This window comes from Porites lutea, chromosome 7 (genome assembly GCF_958299795.1).
Source record: "Porites lutea chromosome 7, jaPorLute2.1, whole genome shotgun sequence".
NCBI lineage: Eukaryota > Metazoa > Cnidaria > Anthozoa > Scleractinia > Poritidae > Porites > Porites lutea.
The window spans coordinates 32,378,643-32,393,541 of NC_133207.1; the positions used below are offsets into that span (position 1 = coordinate 32,378,643).

At 40.3% G+C, this 14,899-nt stretch overlaps 1 protein-coding gene across 1 annotated transcript; it reads left to right on the forward strand.

Moving 5' to 3' along the window:
• On the forward strand, window positions 1-11,297 carry LOC140944799 (uncharacterized). The gene is made up of 7 exons (XM_073393903.1): window positions 1-88; window positions 1,122-1,229; window positions 3,461-3,577; window positions 4,576-4,665; window positions 5,576-5,618; window positions 6,990-7,125; window positions 10,785-11,297. Exons 1-7 carry the CDS (start codon window positions 1-3, stop codon window positions 11,295-11,297), a joined length of 1,095 nt encoding a protein of 364 aa, XP_073250004.1.
• Window positions 11,298-14,899: the final 3,602 nt, after the last annotated feature.

A 14,899-nucleotide genomic window follows, 5' to 3' on the forward strand; every position in this document is an offset into this window, starting at 1 on the left:
ATGGCTGACATGACAACATTGATAGTTATCAGTTCCTTTATCATGTTCCCAGCTGTGATGATGGCACAGGAAGTTGTAAACCATGGAGGTAATGACTAATGACATCAGGACCAAAATTTTATTGCGCACCTGTTTGTAGGCATTATGTTTAAGCACCCTGTTGTTGTTTCATATACAGAAAGCTGTCAAAAAATCATTCTGAAGTGAAAAAAACAAATGAAATAATGAGTTTTACACATAAAAAATGTGCGATCAAGGCTTCAAAACGAGCCAAACGCCTTCGTTCAAGACTGATCCTCTGTTTTACTTTCTTAATAGATTTTAAATGAATTTGTATCTTAGAAAATCGTGCTATTATTATTATTATTATTATTATTATTATTATTATTATTATTATTATTATTATTATGATCGTCATCTTCATTTTTCTATTGTTATAAAATTATAATTATTCCTGTTCCTATACTACCGTGGCGAAGGTTTGTAATAAGGAGCTTATAAAGCAACAACGACGGCGACGGTTACAAAAACGTCAATATTGATATCTGTATTGTACTCTGGTTATTGACCTGATTGGTTAATTAAGTCTCGATGTGATTGGTCTGGTGTCAGTTAAGCCGTGTTGTTATTGGCTATAAAGACTAGGGTCGTTTCGATTGTCTTTTGTCACGTACAGGTACAGTTTAACAGCGACGATCCAGCAACAAGAAATGGAGATGTCAACAATCACACTTCTTATTGCTGAACATGCACCATTTCCAGACGAAACATTAAATCGACCGGGACTCTGCGACACGTATTACGCATTCTACAGACCACCATAACTAGTACTCATCTTAGAAAGCTGGCCTACTAAATTAGACCAAAAACCACTGGAATCGCAGTCAAAGGGCGCAGTACAAACGACTTATGGCGGACTCAAGCAAAACTGACAAAAACGGAAGTGACTTTATAGGCAAGAGACAATTTGACTAACAATAAACGACTGCAACGACAAACGACTTTAACTCTGAAGATGACTTACCCGACACAGTCCTATTCAGGACTACACCCTGACGATCATGCTCCACCTACTTATGGATTTATAATTACTATTCATTTCTTGTTTTGCTGTTTCGTAGTTTGTCCCGTTCCGAGAAATAAAGAAGAAGAAAAGATAATTAAAGAGCAGGAAAGAAACAGAGAAGAAATGGAAGAGATCATGAGAGAGATTGAAATCAGTTGTTTAGGTGAGTGATAAAAAAAGCATGGGATGAATAATTAAGTACAAGCAAAAATAACTTAAGGAGGGTTGGGGTCGTTTTTGTTATACAAAGAACAATGTAAATTATGCATTTCTGAACCCGTTTTCTTCATTGGAAGCGTTGTCGCTCGTGGGACGAAAAAATCCCGCGCGGATAGCCGGGGGGGGGGGGGGGTGGAGGGTGTACCCCGGATTTCAAGGTACAGATCCTTAGAGCTTTTGTTCCAACGCCCACTCTCCATTGTATACACAACGCTCCTCATTCAATCTCAATTGGATTATAGTGATATTGTCTGGGGTAATTGTGGAAAAACTTTGTTTGACAGGCTACAGAAGCTTCAGAACCGTGCTGCTTGTGTTCTAACCTTTTCTAGATTTGATGCTTATGCCAACCGCTTATTTAGACAACTTAATTAGAAAGACTTGAGCACTCAGTTTCAAATACAAAAAGCCCCAATGGTTCACAAGTCTTTAAATGATCTTGTTCCAGGATATTTATCATCTAAATTGTTAAACGATGTGAAACGCGCTACTCCCTAAGGGACTCTGTTAACAAACTGAGTGGGAACTAACTTCATAAAGAACAGCTTCAGTTATAGCGGAGAAGTGATATAAGAGGGCTAAATTTTTAACAATACCAATTAACTGCACTGAAGCACACATACCATCTCTGCGTTATGGCCAGTACCTTACGCATGCTCACAACCGTATCACCTGAGCAGAGGCAGCCATGGATAGTTGGGTCGCCTTTATTGGGGCTCATCAGCTTGGCATAGCCGTTGGGTCAATTAGCGGGGAATAGTTGGCGTAACAAAGACCATTTACTGCCGAGGCGAATGCAAGCACTGCTTTAAGCGCCAGCTCCACCGTAAACAAGTGGTAACTGTTGGTTGGGAACTGCAAAACAGTTCCCCCACGGCATGCTTATGGAGATGGTATCAGAAAAATTGACCTGTGTGGCCAAATAAATTTGAAACAACACCAATTAACTGCATTGAAGCACACGTATCAACTCCGCGGCCGGTATGGCCAGTACCTTACGCATGCGCACCACCATGAGCCCCAATAAGGGCGAAACAGCTGTGCATGGCTGCCACTGCCGGGGTGATATGGTTGTGCTCATGCGTAAGGTACTGGCCATAACGCGGAGTTGGTACGTGTGCTTCAGTGCAGTTAATTGGTATTGTTTCTAAATCTTTAAGTCAATTTAAGCGATTAACTAATCTGAATTTCTGATTTTTTAAGTTCTGTGTACACGGCATTCGTGAAAAACAGGTCTTAGTTAGGTTAGTTATATATAGTTTTGCATATTCTTTAGGGTAGTTAGGTTTATTTAAGACCCTTTATACTCCTGATGAATTTTACCGATGAATTATTCTTTTCTATTCCTGTCAGCTGAAATCCGGAGTACACCCCCCTCCACCCCACTGGCACGGATGCAAAACCGGAAGTCACTGGACAGTGTACAGGGGCACCCAACGGGAAATTTTAAAACAACAACAAAGCATCAATAAAACTTTCTGAAGCCATTTTAAGCATTTTGAGAGATTGCTACTAAAAATTAATCTGTTCCTCACTCCAAGGAAGACTGATGGAAAAGTTCCTAGCCAGCAAGGTGCACCTACAACCTACAACCTGGCATACTGGAAGTTTCCCAGCAGATGTATGTCCAGACATTACTGGCCAGTTTTGGTGTGGTCATAAGGCAAAGTTCACCCCTCAGCAGTAGGGATGGGGGGGGGGGGGTGGCTCTGGGGTTTCTGATCCATAACACATAGTAACTATTCTAAACATCAAATCCCCTCAGACACATTTTTTTCTTAGCAACACTTTTCTTCCACGGACATATTTATTCTTCCACATCTCCCAGCCAGCAAAAACTGGCCTGGAGAACAGGTATTTTGAGGAACAGATCCTTTGGGTGCCCCTGAGTGTAGCCTAGCAGCACTATACGATGCGTCCTTAGGGGTGCAAAGTTTCTTGATTGAAGTTTTGAGACTAACGTTCCAAGTCCTTTAACAAACTTGTTTAGTAAATCACGCCGTAGTTGGTGACATTGAACGAAGAGTATTCATAGATTATCATAATTTGAACTCAGTTGAACTGTTGCAAATAAACAATTTAAACAACTCTTGATCGGCTGAAAGTGAAAACTGGCTTTGTCGGTGGATTACTTTACGTCAAATTCTTACCTAACTTCCACTTGCTGATTTGTAGATGAGTGTAAAACGGGACTACATAACTGCCACGATGATGCATACTGCACCAACACCAAGGGTTCCTTCACTTGTACTTGTAAGCAAGGATATTCTGGGGATGGTGTTAACTGTACAGGTAGCAAACCATACGGAGCTTAAACTAACAGGATTTCATCTTTAGTTTTATGCTATTCCATACCATAAAGATTACAGCCACTCAGAAAGCTAGCTAAAGCTGGAAACCGGTTTCATTTTTAGACGTGGTATGTCATAGATCAGTAGTATCTTGGTGTTGTGGACTGGTGCAATCACAAAATGACGTAATACAAAAGATTAAAAAGACACTGAACAATATCCACACCACATAACAATTATAGCTTACAAAGAATAGTTTCCCCATCACCAAGAAACACCCCACAGGTCGTATCTACGATGAATGTTGATGTTACAGTCGAGCCTGTATTGAGTGGTCACCCTCGGGGAATGGCTAAGTGACGGCTTAATACAGAGTGATCGCCTAATACAGGTTGCACGAAATACAGTTCAAAGAATTAGATCTCCAGTGCTGATCAGAACAGACATTTGACCTCAAATAGAAACATTCATTTCTGGCGTTTTAATGGTTTGCGAAAATAAACAAGGAAATCAATTGTTGTACCTAGTGTGTTACATTATTTAAAACTGTGAACACCATGTGACCGTTTAATACAGGTTACGACAATAGAAAAAGTCTAGTTGGGACTTAGCAAATGGTGACCGCGACCGCTTAATAGACATCGAAATTACAGTACATCAAGAGAAGTAATTTTCGGGACTTTGAAAACTGACCGCTTAATAGAGGGTGGCCGCTTAATACGGTGCTGCTTAATACAGGTTCGCCTGTAGTTGCAGCCTCCAGATCCCCGTAGCCTGCAAACAGGCTCACATGGCGAGTTCGAGGAACATTTTAGCGCGTGCATTTCCTAGCCGTATTATTCTCGCTGGCTTTGCGTGCTCGAGCCGCCAAAATTTTCCTTTTTCGTAGGCTAAACTCCCTCAGCGAAAGCTTTTCAAGTGTGTGCAACATGAAAAACAGCGTCTACATTAAAATCGAACAAAGTCAGTTGATTATTCAGCATTAACTCTTGATTGCAGACATAAACGAGTGTGAGACTGGAGAACACCTATGTAACACCGATATTTCAGAATGCAAAAACAATAAGGGATCTTACAAGTGTGTTTTAGGTAAATATACCACCGAGCACTTCAAGATATGCTTATTGAAATGTATACTTTAAAATTGTCTTCTTCTTTTCTCGGGTTTACGTGGGTGAATCAGGTTGAAATGATAAAAGCATCGACAAAATAGGAATGTGTACGGCATATTATGATGCTTAACAGATCTACGGTTTGATAATTCAGCATTAACGCTTAATTTGCAGCAAGAGAGACAGTAAAACACAACTGTAACGCCACCAGTTCATTGTGCCGTAACACTAAACAGGGGCACCCAACGACAATTTTCGGAAAAATATCTTTTCGGAAGACGATTTGAGATCTAGAATTTTCGGAACATTTGTTGTAAAATTTCTTGCTTTTCTGCCTCTCCTAGGATTTTCGGACATCTAAAAAATGGTATAATTGCCTATTTTTAACGGATTTTTACCCTAAAAAGGTCACCTAGAATTTTCGGGAGCCTTTCTTCTGGCTAAAATTTTCGAAAAGGTAAGTTTTGATCCCTATAATTTTCGGATCACTTGACTTTCAGCTAGGAAATCCGAACAGATAAAAAATTTTTAGGGGATAAAAATATGCCTATATCTACCGTTTAAATACTAAAATACGTTTAACAATTCTATGTTTAAGTGGTTTTGAACTATATTCTCGTTAGGTGCCCCTGACTAAAGGATCCTTTAGGTGTGCTTGCAGGAAAGGGTATTCCGAACGTGTACCTGAACATATTAAAATTTACTTAAGCAATAGACCACACTTTCAATAGGCGGCGTGATAACCCACTTGGGATGTTGGGAGAACACTCGAAAAGCTTGTAAATCACTCGTCTTCGGCTCGTGATTTACAAGCTTTTCTCATGCGCACTGTCCTTCGTGAAAGAATCAATGACGAAATGACGCATTGTCAATCATTTTTTTTACAGGTAGGATAGAGTCAAGTTGCAAGAAAATTTATGATAAGACCTCGTGAGTACAGTACATGTATATGTCAAATTCTTCGTACACGTTCTACGCCGACACACATGAACTGTCACGTTTTACGCGAGTGTTACGCAATGTTTTGTCTGTACAGTGGTGACATTTGATCTAATGCACCTATCAGTGGTTTCAATTTTCCCACCCTTGGGTCAATTTTGAGTCAAATTCCCATCTCTGGGGCGAATTAATAGGCACTCACAACAGTCTTTATTGCAGCACTGAGCGTCTCCAGAGAGAAATAATTACTTGGTGACAAATAATGGAACCCACAAACTTTGTGTATTTCCCCAAGTCTAGAAGACATATTCTGGCTGGATATTTAGTGTGGCTGGCAATTTAACAAAAATGCTTTCAGCCATACTCCCGAAAGTACCTTTGAATTGTTTCACACAGTGTTTAGAGCAATGCAAAATGTGCAATGCCATCCCGAACAAGACATGTCATCATCAAGAAGGGTTAATGATGTCTAAGGGCTAGTGTTTTGTACCTGTGGTCCAGAATTTCATTTAATTGGACATTTTGAGTATACTAGCAAATCTAACACAGAATTCCAGGTATCGTTCATGTCTTTTCGTATGATTTTTTGATCTTTCGTTTTATCAAAAACTTGTGGCAGGGCAGCATCTGCTGGAAACATGTAAGTAGAGAAGACTACTGCAAAGCTGATTCATAACAACGTGTATTGTTTTTTTATAACAATATTTCGGCTGGCCATACCAGTTCTTCAGGTTTACAGATCTGTAAACCCGAAGAAGGCTGGTATGGCCAGCCGAAATATTGTTAAAAAAACAAAATTATACACGTTAAGAAACTACGGTTTTCATTTCATATATGCGGGCCTTATTACACTTGTGGTTCATCTGTATTACATTTGAAAACTTTTACGTTTGTGGTCAATTATAACATTTCTCGCTTTAACGGCTTAACTATCCGTTTTACTGCAGCTTCGGAGTAGCCTGCGAGCAAGCTCTCCTATTTGTGCGAGCCTCGCTTGCCCAAATAGGAGAGCTTGCTCTCGTGCTACTTTCCGAGTGGGTACATATAATTCTTTTTTAGGCGGCACCACCCGATTCAAACAACCTTCTCTGCATTCGGCTGGTGCTACTTTTTGTAACCGTGCGTCTTTCTTTGTTGCAAGGTCGACATTGCTCCGTACCAAATGTCAGTTTTGTCCGCGACGTGCGAAAGATTGTCACATTCTTGTTTATATTTATTCTTTTTATGTCTCTAAATCCAATCGTTTATTGCATCCGATTGAATATGAGGACGGTCACTTACTAAAACATGTAGAGAAAACAAATCTTGTTTGATTTCATGCAGTGCCTCAAATATATCATTACAAAAATATCTATTTACTAGGAAGCGTGAGAACAAAGCCTACTTCCTGAATGTGGAGTCTAAACTAATTCCTGTGTACTGTCACATGGAAGCTGCTGAGTTTGGAGCATGCGGAGGCGGTGGATGGACGCTCGTCATGAAGACCGATGGCGAAAAGGTAGCAGCAGCGATGCATCAATTTTTGCCTCCGCAGGGATTTCGCCCAGAAGGCGAAATCCCGAGGAGGCACTCCAGTAACTCGCGCGTATAGTAAGGAAAGTACTTACAGCTGGAATATACAGTCAGTATGCCAGAAAAAATCTCGACTTGCTTGAACAGGGGCCACGAGGAATCGGTGGTTATGGTGACGTTTCTATTGTTTGCGCCCGCAAGTACGAAATGGTTAGGATGACGTGAAGACAGAAAATCTTGAAGGGACCGCTTAGGTAGATTTTGTGACATTTATTGTGCAGTCATACCTCGATACTCTTTTGCGTTACGTGTTATCAGTGACATTCTGTGAAGCAGTTGTTTTGAAAGTCATTGACCAAAAGACACTCGTTAAGCGCAGATGAAGTTCTAAGGGACCGGTCATTATTTATCACCTGGGGGGGGGGGGGGGGTCGGAGGATTTTGGGGGGGATCACTTGATTTTTAGGAGAACAGAGGGGGGGATCAGTCGTAACTGAGAGCCCAAAAGGGGGGGATCACTGAAAATTTTGGAAGAATTCAGAGGGGGACCACTCAAATCTGCTTGAACAATGCCAGTTTGAAAGCATACAACATAAATGTGCCCATTCTGCTGGGAGATGATAGCATTTGCAATCTCAATTTGTTCTAACACAACTTTATTTTGAAAAACGGAAGTCTGTCACACTGGCGAATGTGTGCATTTCAATTTATATCGAGAAAGCTTTGTTTTAACGCTTTTATATTTTTCCTTTTATAACGTGCTCATGACTTAGCTAATATTCATCTTTAAACATGACAGGTGAATTCTAAATTGTGAACTATATGAACTTCTGATAACTGAAACATTGTAAAAAGCGTGTTTGTTTAAACATAAACCATTTATCGCCTCTCCAGGAATGGGCGTCCTGTGTCAGCTCTATACTAAATTCGATTCAACTGCTTCATCTGCCTCATCTTGAGCCTCATCATCCCATTCAACAACTTCATTTGCCTCTTGAGCCTCGTCATCCGATTCAACAGCAACATTTAGTCCCATTCGGCAGGTTGACCCTCGACTTTGTGCCCTTAAAATGGCCGCTACTTGCTCTAGATTTTTTGCTAGGGTCGTGCTAAAAATACCCTTAATACCTGTATATGAACGTTTAAAACACTAAATATACACGTCGAAAGGTGAATATGGGTACAAAGACATGGGGGGGGGGGGGGGATCACTAAAGTTATATATAGTTATGAGGGGGGATCACTTCAATAAAATAACATTTAAAGGGGGGATCGGCTAAATTTCATCGTGTTTAGCCCAAAATCCTCCGATCCCCCCCAGGCGATAAATAATGACCGGTCCCTTACAAATAAAGTTGGGAAGAATTCTCGATACTGTTTTGTGGGCGTTTTTGATAAAAAAAAAAAATTATTCTACTCGCCCTTGTTGGATATGAAATGATTGTAGCCATCTCGGCGCTACGCGGCTCGTTGGCTAAGCTACCATTTCATATCCAACGCGCACTCGTGGAATAATTGTTAAATAACCCATCGATCAACCTCGAGCAGTTTACTTTAATCTATTTTTTGCTAAAATTGCGACCGAGAATTGCTAGCAAATCAGTTTTGCGACAGATTGCAATCCTGGACATAAGGGACCGGTCATTATTTATCGCCTGGGGGGGATCGGAGGATTTTGGGCTAAACACGATGAAATTTAGCCGATCCCCCCTTTAAATGTTATTTTATTGAAGTGATCCCCCCTCATAACTATATATAACTTTAGTGATCCCCCCCCCCCCATGTCTTTGTACCCATATTCACCTTTCGACGTGTATATTTAGTGTTTTAAACGTTCATATACAGGTATTAAGGGTATTTTTAGCACGACCCTAGCAAAAAATCTAGAGCAAGTAGCGGCCATTTTGAGGGCACAAAGTCGAGGGTCAACCTGCCGAATGGGACTAAATGTTGCTGTTGAATCGGATGACGAGGCTCAAGAGGCAAATGAAGTTGTTGAATGGGATGATGAGGCTCAAGATGAGGCAGATGAAGCAGTTGAATCGAATTTAGTATAGAGCTGACACAGGACGCCCATTCCTGGAGAGGCGATAAATGGTTTATGTTTAAACAAACACGCTTTTTACAATGTTTCAGTTATCAGAAGTTTATATAGTTCACAATTTAGAATTCACCTGTCATGTTTAAAGATGAATATTAGCTAAGTCATGAGCACGTTATAAAAGGAAAAATATAAAAGCGTTAAAACAAAGCTTTCTCGATATAAATTGAAATGCACACATTCGCCAGTGTGACAGACTTCCGTTTTTCAAAATAAAGTTGTGTTAGAACAAATTGAGATTGCAAATGCTATCATCTCCCAGCAGAATGGGCACATTTATGTTGTATGCTTTCAAACTGGCATTGTTCAAGCAGATTTGAGTGGTCCCCCTCTGAATTCTTCCAAAATTTTCAGTGATCCCCCCCTTTTGGGCTCTCAGTTACGACTGATCCCCCCCTCTGTTCTCCTAAAAATCAAGTGATCCCCCCCAAAATCCTCCGACCCCCCCCAGGTGATAAATAATGACCGGTCCCTAAGTGAACAGCGGAGATGGTTTTATGAAAGTAACTAAACAGCCTTTAAACAATTAGCTGAAAGGAAACGAACATACCGGTCAGCTTTTGGCTGGGGGTACTATTGAAATATCAAATGTAGACATTGCCAATCCACACTGGACTGCAGGGTATGGGAGTCTGTTGTGTAAACCATTCCGGCTCATGTTTGCTGTTAGCTGTTAGGTAAATTTTAAGCTTTGGTATGAATGGGGCAAAGGGCGTGATTTCAATCCAGTGCAATCCTTGGGGCAAAACGTTTATTATCTGAAAGGTTGATAGCTTCAGATGAATTGTTAGTTTTACAATGAAGGAGCAGAATTTTTGTACAGAAATTGATTTTATTTAATTTTTACCTTTTTTGGCATATTTCCTACCATTATTTGCGCAAAAGTGGGTCTTCCCGTGAGGACAATCTTGTGTGCTGCTCTCAAAAATGTTACCGCGAAGGTTTCTTGCAAGAATAGGGCTTTACTGACAAACCATGAGGCTAATTTGGCTCGATTTTGGCTGAGTTCCTTTTTATTTGCGTTTTTATGAACCGAGACCGAGTTGAGGTCCATAAAAACGCGAAAAAGAACCAGCCCAGTATCCAGTCATCTTGACCGAAGATTTGGTAAATCAAGGATTTATTACATGGCCAAAAAGGAAATTGTTTCTTGTACAGACCCCAGGATTCGCTTCATCTTGACGGGTCGTAAAACGGCCAGTCATATAATGTAGCCCTCTTCACACTGGCTCACTAGTACACCGAGATGGCGGCCATTGACCATCATCACAGCGAAATGTTAAGAGGAATCCCGCCATGTTACTTCATTTACCTGGCTGGGGTATTTATTACATTATTTTAATTCTTACCAGGTGTTTGATTGTCTTAGCCTAGATATTCTCAAAACTACTTGGGGAGGGGGAGGAGGTTGGATGTAGTTGACCCCCAGGGCCCAGAAGGCCAAATTGGATAGTCTTACAAACTTTTGGAGCAGAATGTGACTGCTGTGATGTCATGTGAAAACGGTTTGTTAATTGACGATATATCATTCTTTATCTGTTTAGAATACCTTTCGTTACGATTCACAGTTGTGGACCAACAAGAAGGACCATAATCCCTCTGCGGGAAAGACCCTGCTTAATGGTCAAGAAACAAAATTACCCACCTACTGGAGCACACCATTCACTAAGATCTGCCTCGCCATGAAGATCGGCCTTCAAGTTAATTCAATCGTCATCAACAAACAAGCCAACTCCTTACACTCCCTGATCGCTGACGGAGACTACCGTTCGACGTCACTGGGTCGTGACACCTGGAAGAAGCTGATTGGCCGACAGGCATCGCTGCAGAGAAATTGTAACAAGGAAGGGTTCAATTGTCACGGGCTAATCAGAAACAAAGCAAGAATAGGTATCATAGGAAACGAACAAAACGAGTGTAATTCCCCTGACTCAAGAATTGGGTTTGGTTTTGGTGGTTATCCTTATGGTGACAACACCTGTGGAAACACGGCCTCTCATGAACCAGACAATGGTAACAGAAACATTAAAGCGTGGGGCTACATCCTGGTGCAATGAGTATACAAATGCAACGTAAAAAATGTTGTTCCACTTCATAGTCAATGATCAGTGTCCATAGGCGTACGGGAAATTTTTTGCCAGGGGGGGGGGGGGGGGGGGGGCGGTAAACCATTTGCCCAAAAAACTCTCGCAAGTTGCCAAAAATTTTTATGAAAGAGTGGAAAAGAAATGAGGGCCATATTGCAACAACATAGGCCGTCCTGGCATATGAAGGCGGCTCGATACAGGTTTTCAGGGTCAATAGCATAAACTACGTCGCCATAAACAAACATTTGGAAAAATTGCGACCACAGTTGTATTAAGATGAGAATTAGTCATCATCCGGGTTGCAATGACATCGGGGTTGTTATAGCAACGAAATGACTCCATTATCTATTTTTGCTTCAGCAATGATTCTCGGCACAGGATCCTTACAAAGTCGTTCACAGGAGCTTTTTTCTCCAATACGGTCGCTTCGATGTTCGTGAAGTTTAAGCAAAACCTTAAGTGCGTTATCGAGATATTTTGGAATGAAGTTTTTATTATTAGAAATACGGTAAGAAAGGGAAAATCTTGATTTTTTGCCGTTATCTGTGGAAACGAAGCACCTCATAGTAGTTTTAATCGTTTCAAAAACATGTGTGAAAGATCGTGGAGATAGCTCTGCTTGATTGCTAGAATGGAAAAAAGGATTTGATTGGTATTTATCGAGACACTCTTGTTAGCGGTTTTGTAAACATTTCGGTCTACTTTAACAAGTTAGCGAATAATTTTAAACCGCTCGATGGATTTTTTAAAAGAATTAAGATTCTTCTCGTAATTCAAACTGAGAATTAGTCAGCCACTTCTTCATTTTCATACCCATTGTACTGGCCTGCGTAGCAAGCGTTTCCAGTCGAACTCGCGCGGAAACGCTTGCTATGCAGGTTATACCCATTGCTAAATGCTATCTGCTATACACTGTTCTTCGAGTGGAGATGATTCTAGAAAATTATGCGAAAGTTTATTTTAATTAATTCACGACTGGAAATAGCCCATTCCAGCTAGTGCAGTGCAGTATAGTGCCCAACGAAAAAAAAAACTGCAAATATGTAAATTACTCATCAGATACTAGGCAAACCACCTATGTAATGTAACTGGATTATTACGCCTACTTCAGGTTAATATTCAGGTCTTCAAAATAATTAAATAAACATGGAGACGTCTTTAAAAACTGGCTTTGCCCAAATTTTCTCTCGCTGCCCAAACAATCTGAGTTGACCAATATTTGGGGGGGCTGCAGCCCCCCTTGGCCCGTACGCCTATGTCAGTGTCCTTTACAATGCTAAATAGAAACTGTAGGTTAAGTGAAGGCTTAATTCTTGCGTGGACAAATATTTGTGGAAATTAATTAAATTGCATAAACGCATTGCTCAAAACAAAATCTGTTGTTCTGTTCCCCCCCCCCCCCCCCCCGGGGGTGTACTCCTCGGAATTCTTGGTGGGGGTGTGCCGCCCGGTTCTCCAAATCCTGACCCTATTTCAGACCGAAAAATGTCATTTTCCAGACCCGTTTTCAGACCTAGCCTTTAGGCAGAAATTATGTTAGTATTACTTACATTAGAGCGCAAACAAAAAAATTCCTTAAATTTTTTTTTCCCTTTATTTTTTTGCACAAGCACTACTACATCTAAACCAATAAAATACTACTACAAGTACACAAAATACACTTCCTACTATACATAAATAATGGCTGACACAAAGACTGTTTAGGTACAATTACTACTATAAAATAGGACATAAGTTTTTTTGCATTCTAATTCTCACTACCACGGCAGAATAGCTGAAACTTTTAAATTCGTTTCGATTTTCGAATTCCCATATTTCTCTTTCTTTCTTACTATTTGGAATTGAAACGTTAAATACGTTCATACACTCCCGTAGTTCCCTCGAAAACCATACCCGTTTTCAGACCAAAACGGCGCAAAAACCCTACCCGATGGGGCAGCAAATACCTATATAGCCTATGTAAGGGAGTATCCCTCCCGGGTGTTTCCTCTGTCTCAAACATTCATTTATATTTTTTCCGAGATAGGTCTCTCTCCAGGGAACTGTCCTAGAATTTTTTATCAATAGCCCTTTGACGCATTCCCACAACCGCCTTCCCCTACCAGGGCTAGAGCCCAAAATTACACACGCACACACACTCGATGACACAAACCCGCCACTTTCTGGCACAACACAGCTTGAAAAAAAGGACTTAATCGAAACGGCGCCACCCGAAAATCCTTGGCATCTTTTAAATCGAAAAGCAATAAGCGCCGCGACGCTCTGTCGAAAAATTCAATGTTTTACTGCATTTAATCGAAAGGGCTCCGACCTCAAGTAAGAGTCGCACAGGAGAAGAAGAAAAATAAATAAACGCCTCGGCACTCTTTCGAATGAACACATTTTTCTCCTGCATTCAACCCATTCAAGCGATAGTGCCGCATTTCCCTGCAATATAGCAGCGCTTACTAATTTTTGCTAATCAGACCTTTTAATATGTTGATTACCATTGCTGATGTAAGCTTGAAGCATATAGCCTGTGTACAGACGTCCCCCCTCCCTCAGAAAAAATCGGGAGAAGAAACGTCGTCTCTTCTCCCGATTTTTTCTGAGGGAGAGGGGACGTCTGTACACTGGCTAGAAGCATATTGATATAGAGTGTTTTCACTCACGTGGCCAGCATCTACGCAAATTTATTGGAACAAAAGAAAGAGTTTGCATAAGAAAAGAGTTCATCTCCCACAGGATTGGTTTGGGACACCAACATGGCCGCCATTTCATTGTTTTGGGACACCAATATGGCCGCCGTGACGTCATGTGAAAACACTCTATAAGTTTAAAACCTGTCTTTAGAAGAAATGAAAGTTCAAAACAAAACAAGGTTTGAACTTTCACTGATTTCTTCTTCGCATTATGGTATTTAAATAAGTATGATGAAAGTGATGATAAAGTATCTCCCTAAACAACTTTAAATTTTATTTATCGTAGACAGTACGTACGTGATACTCCCATTAACTGAGTCTGCAAGGCTGCGTATTAAACTTCAGTCAGTTAAGTTCGCGCAAACCAAATTGTAAAAAAATCGGATGGAAATTTCGAAAGAGCGCTGCGGTGCTTATTGATTTTGCTACTTAAAGATGCCAAGGTGATTTGAGGGCGGGCTTTTTCGATTAAATGTAATGCAACAACAACATAAGCTTTATTTGCATTACTATATATTTACAGTATTGCAAAAGCTTTAAGATAAAGTTACAATTTACACTAATGATAATACAATGCAAAAATGATTAAAATGGCCAATCAAGTGTCATCAGTATGATTTGATAACAAATTATTAATACGTTAATCATTACATAATGAAATACATTTTAACAAATGTGAATTTACAGAAAAATTCTGTGATTTCATCAATTTAATTATTAATTCTGTGCAAGATAGCTGATTAAAATCAACAAAATTATGTTGGATTTGATTGTAGAATTTTTCCCTTGGGATTGAATACTTTGGACAATGCAAGAGAAAATGAAATTCGTCTTCAATTATGCCAGAGTTACAAACAGGGCAAAATCTATCGTTGTGGGGAGTTTGATTAT

What these genes read in the sequence shown, in the direction of transcription:
- LOC140944799 (XM_073393903.1), top strand. Translation starts at nt 1, where the DNA reads ATGGCTGACATGACAACATTGATAGTTATCAGTTCCTTTATCATGTTC. An exon ending in GGAAGTTGTAAACCATGGAG is followed by an intron (nt 89 to 1,121) that starts GTAATGACTAAT and finishes GCTGTTTCGTAG; the next exon opens with TTTGTCCCGTTCCGAGAAAT. An exon ending in TGAAGACCGATGGCGAAAAG is followed by an intron (nt 7,126 to 10,784) that starts GTAGCAGCAGCG and finishes TTATCTGTTTAG; the next exon opens with AATACCTTTCGTTACGATTC.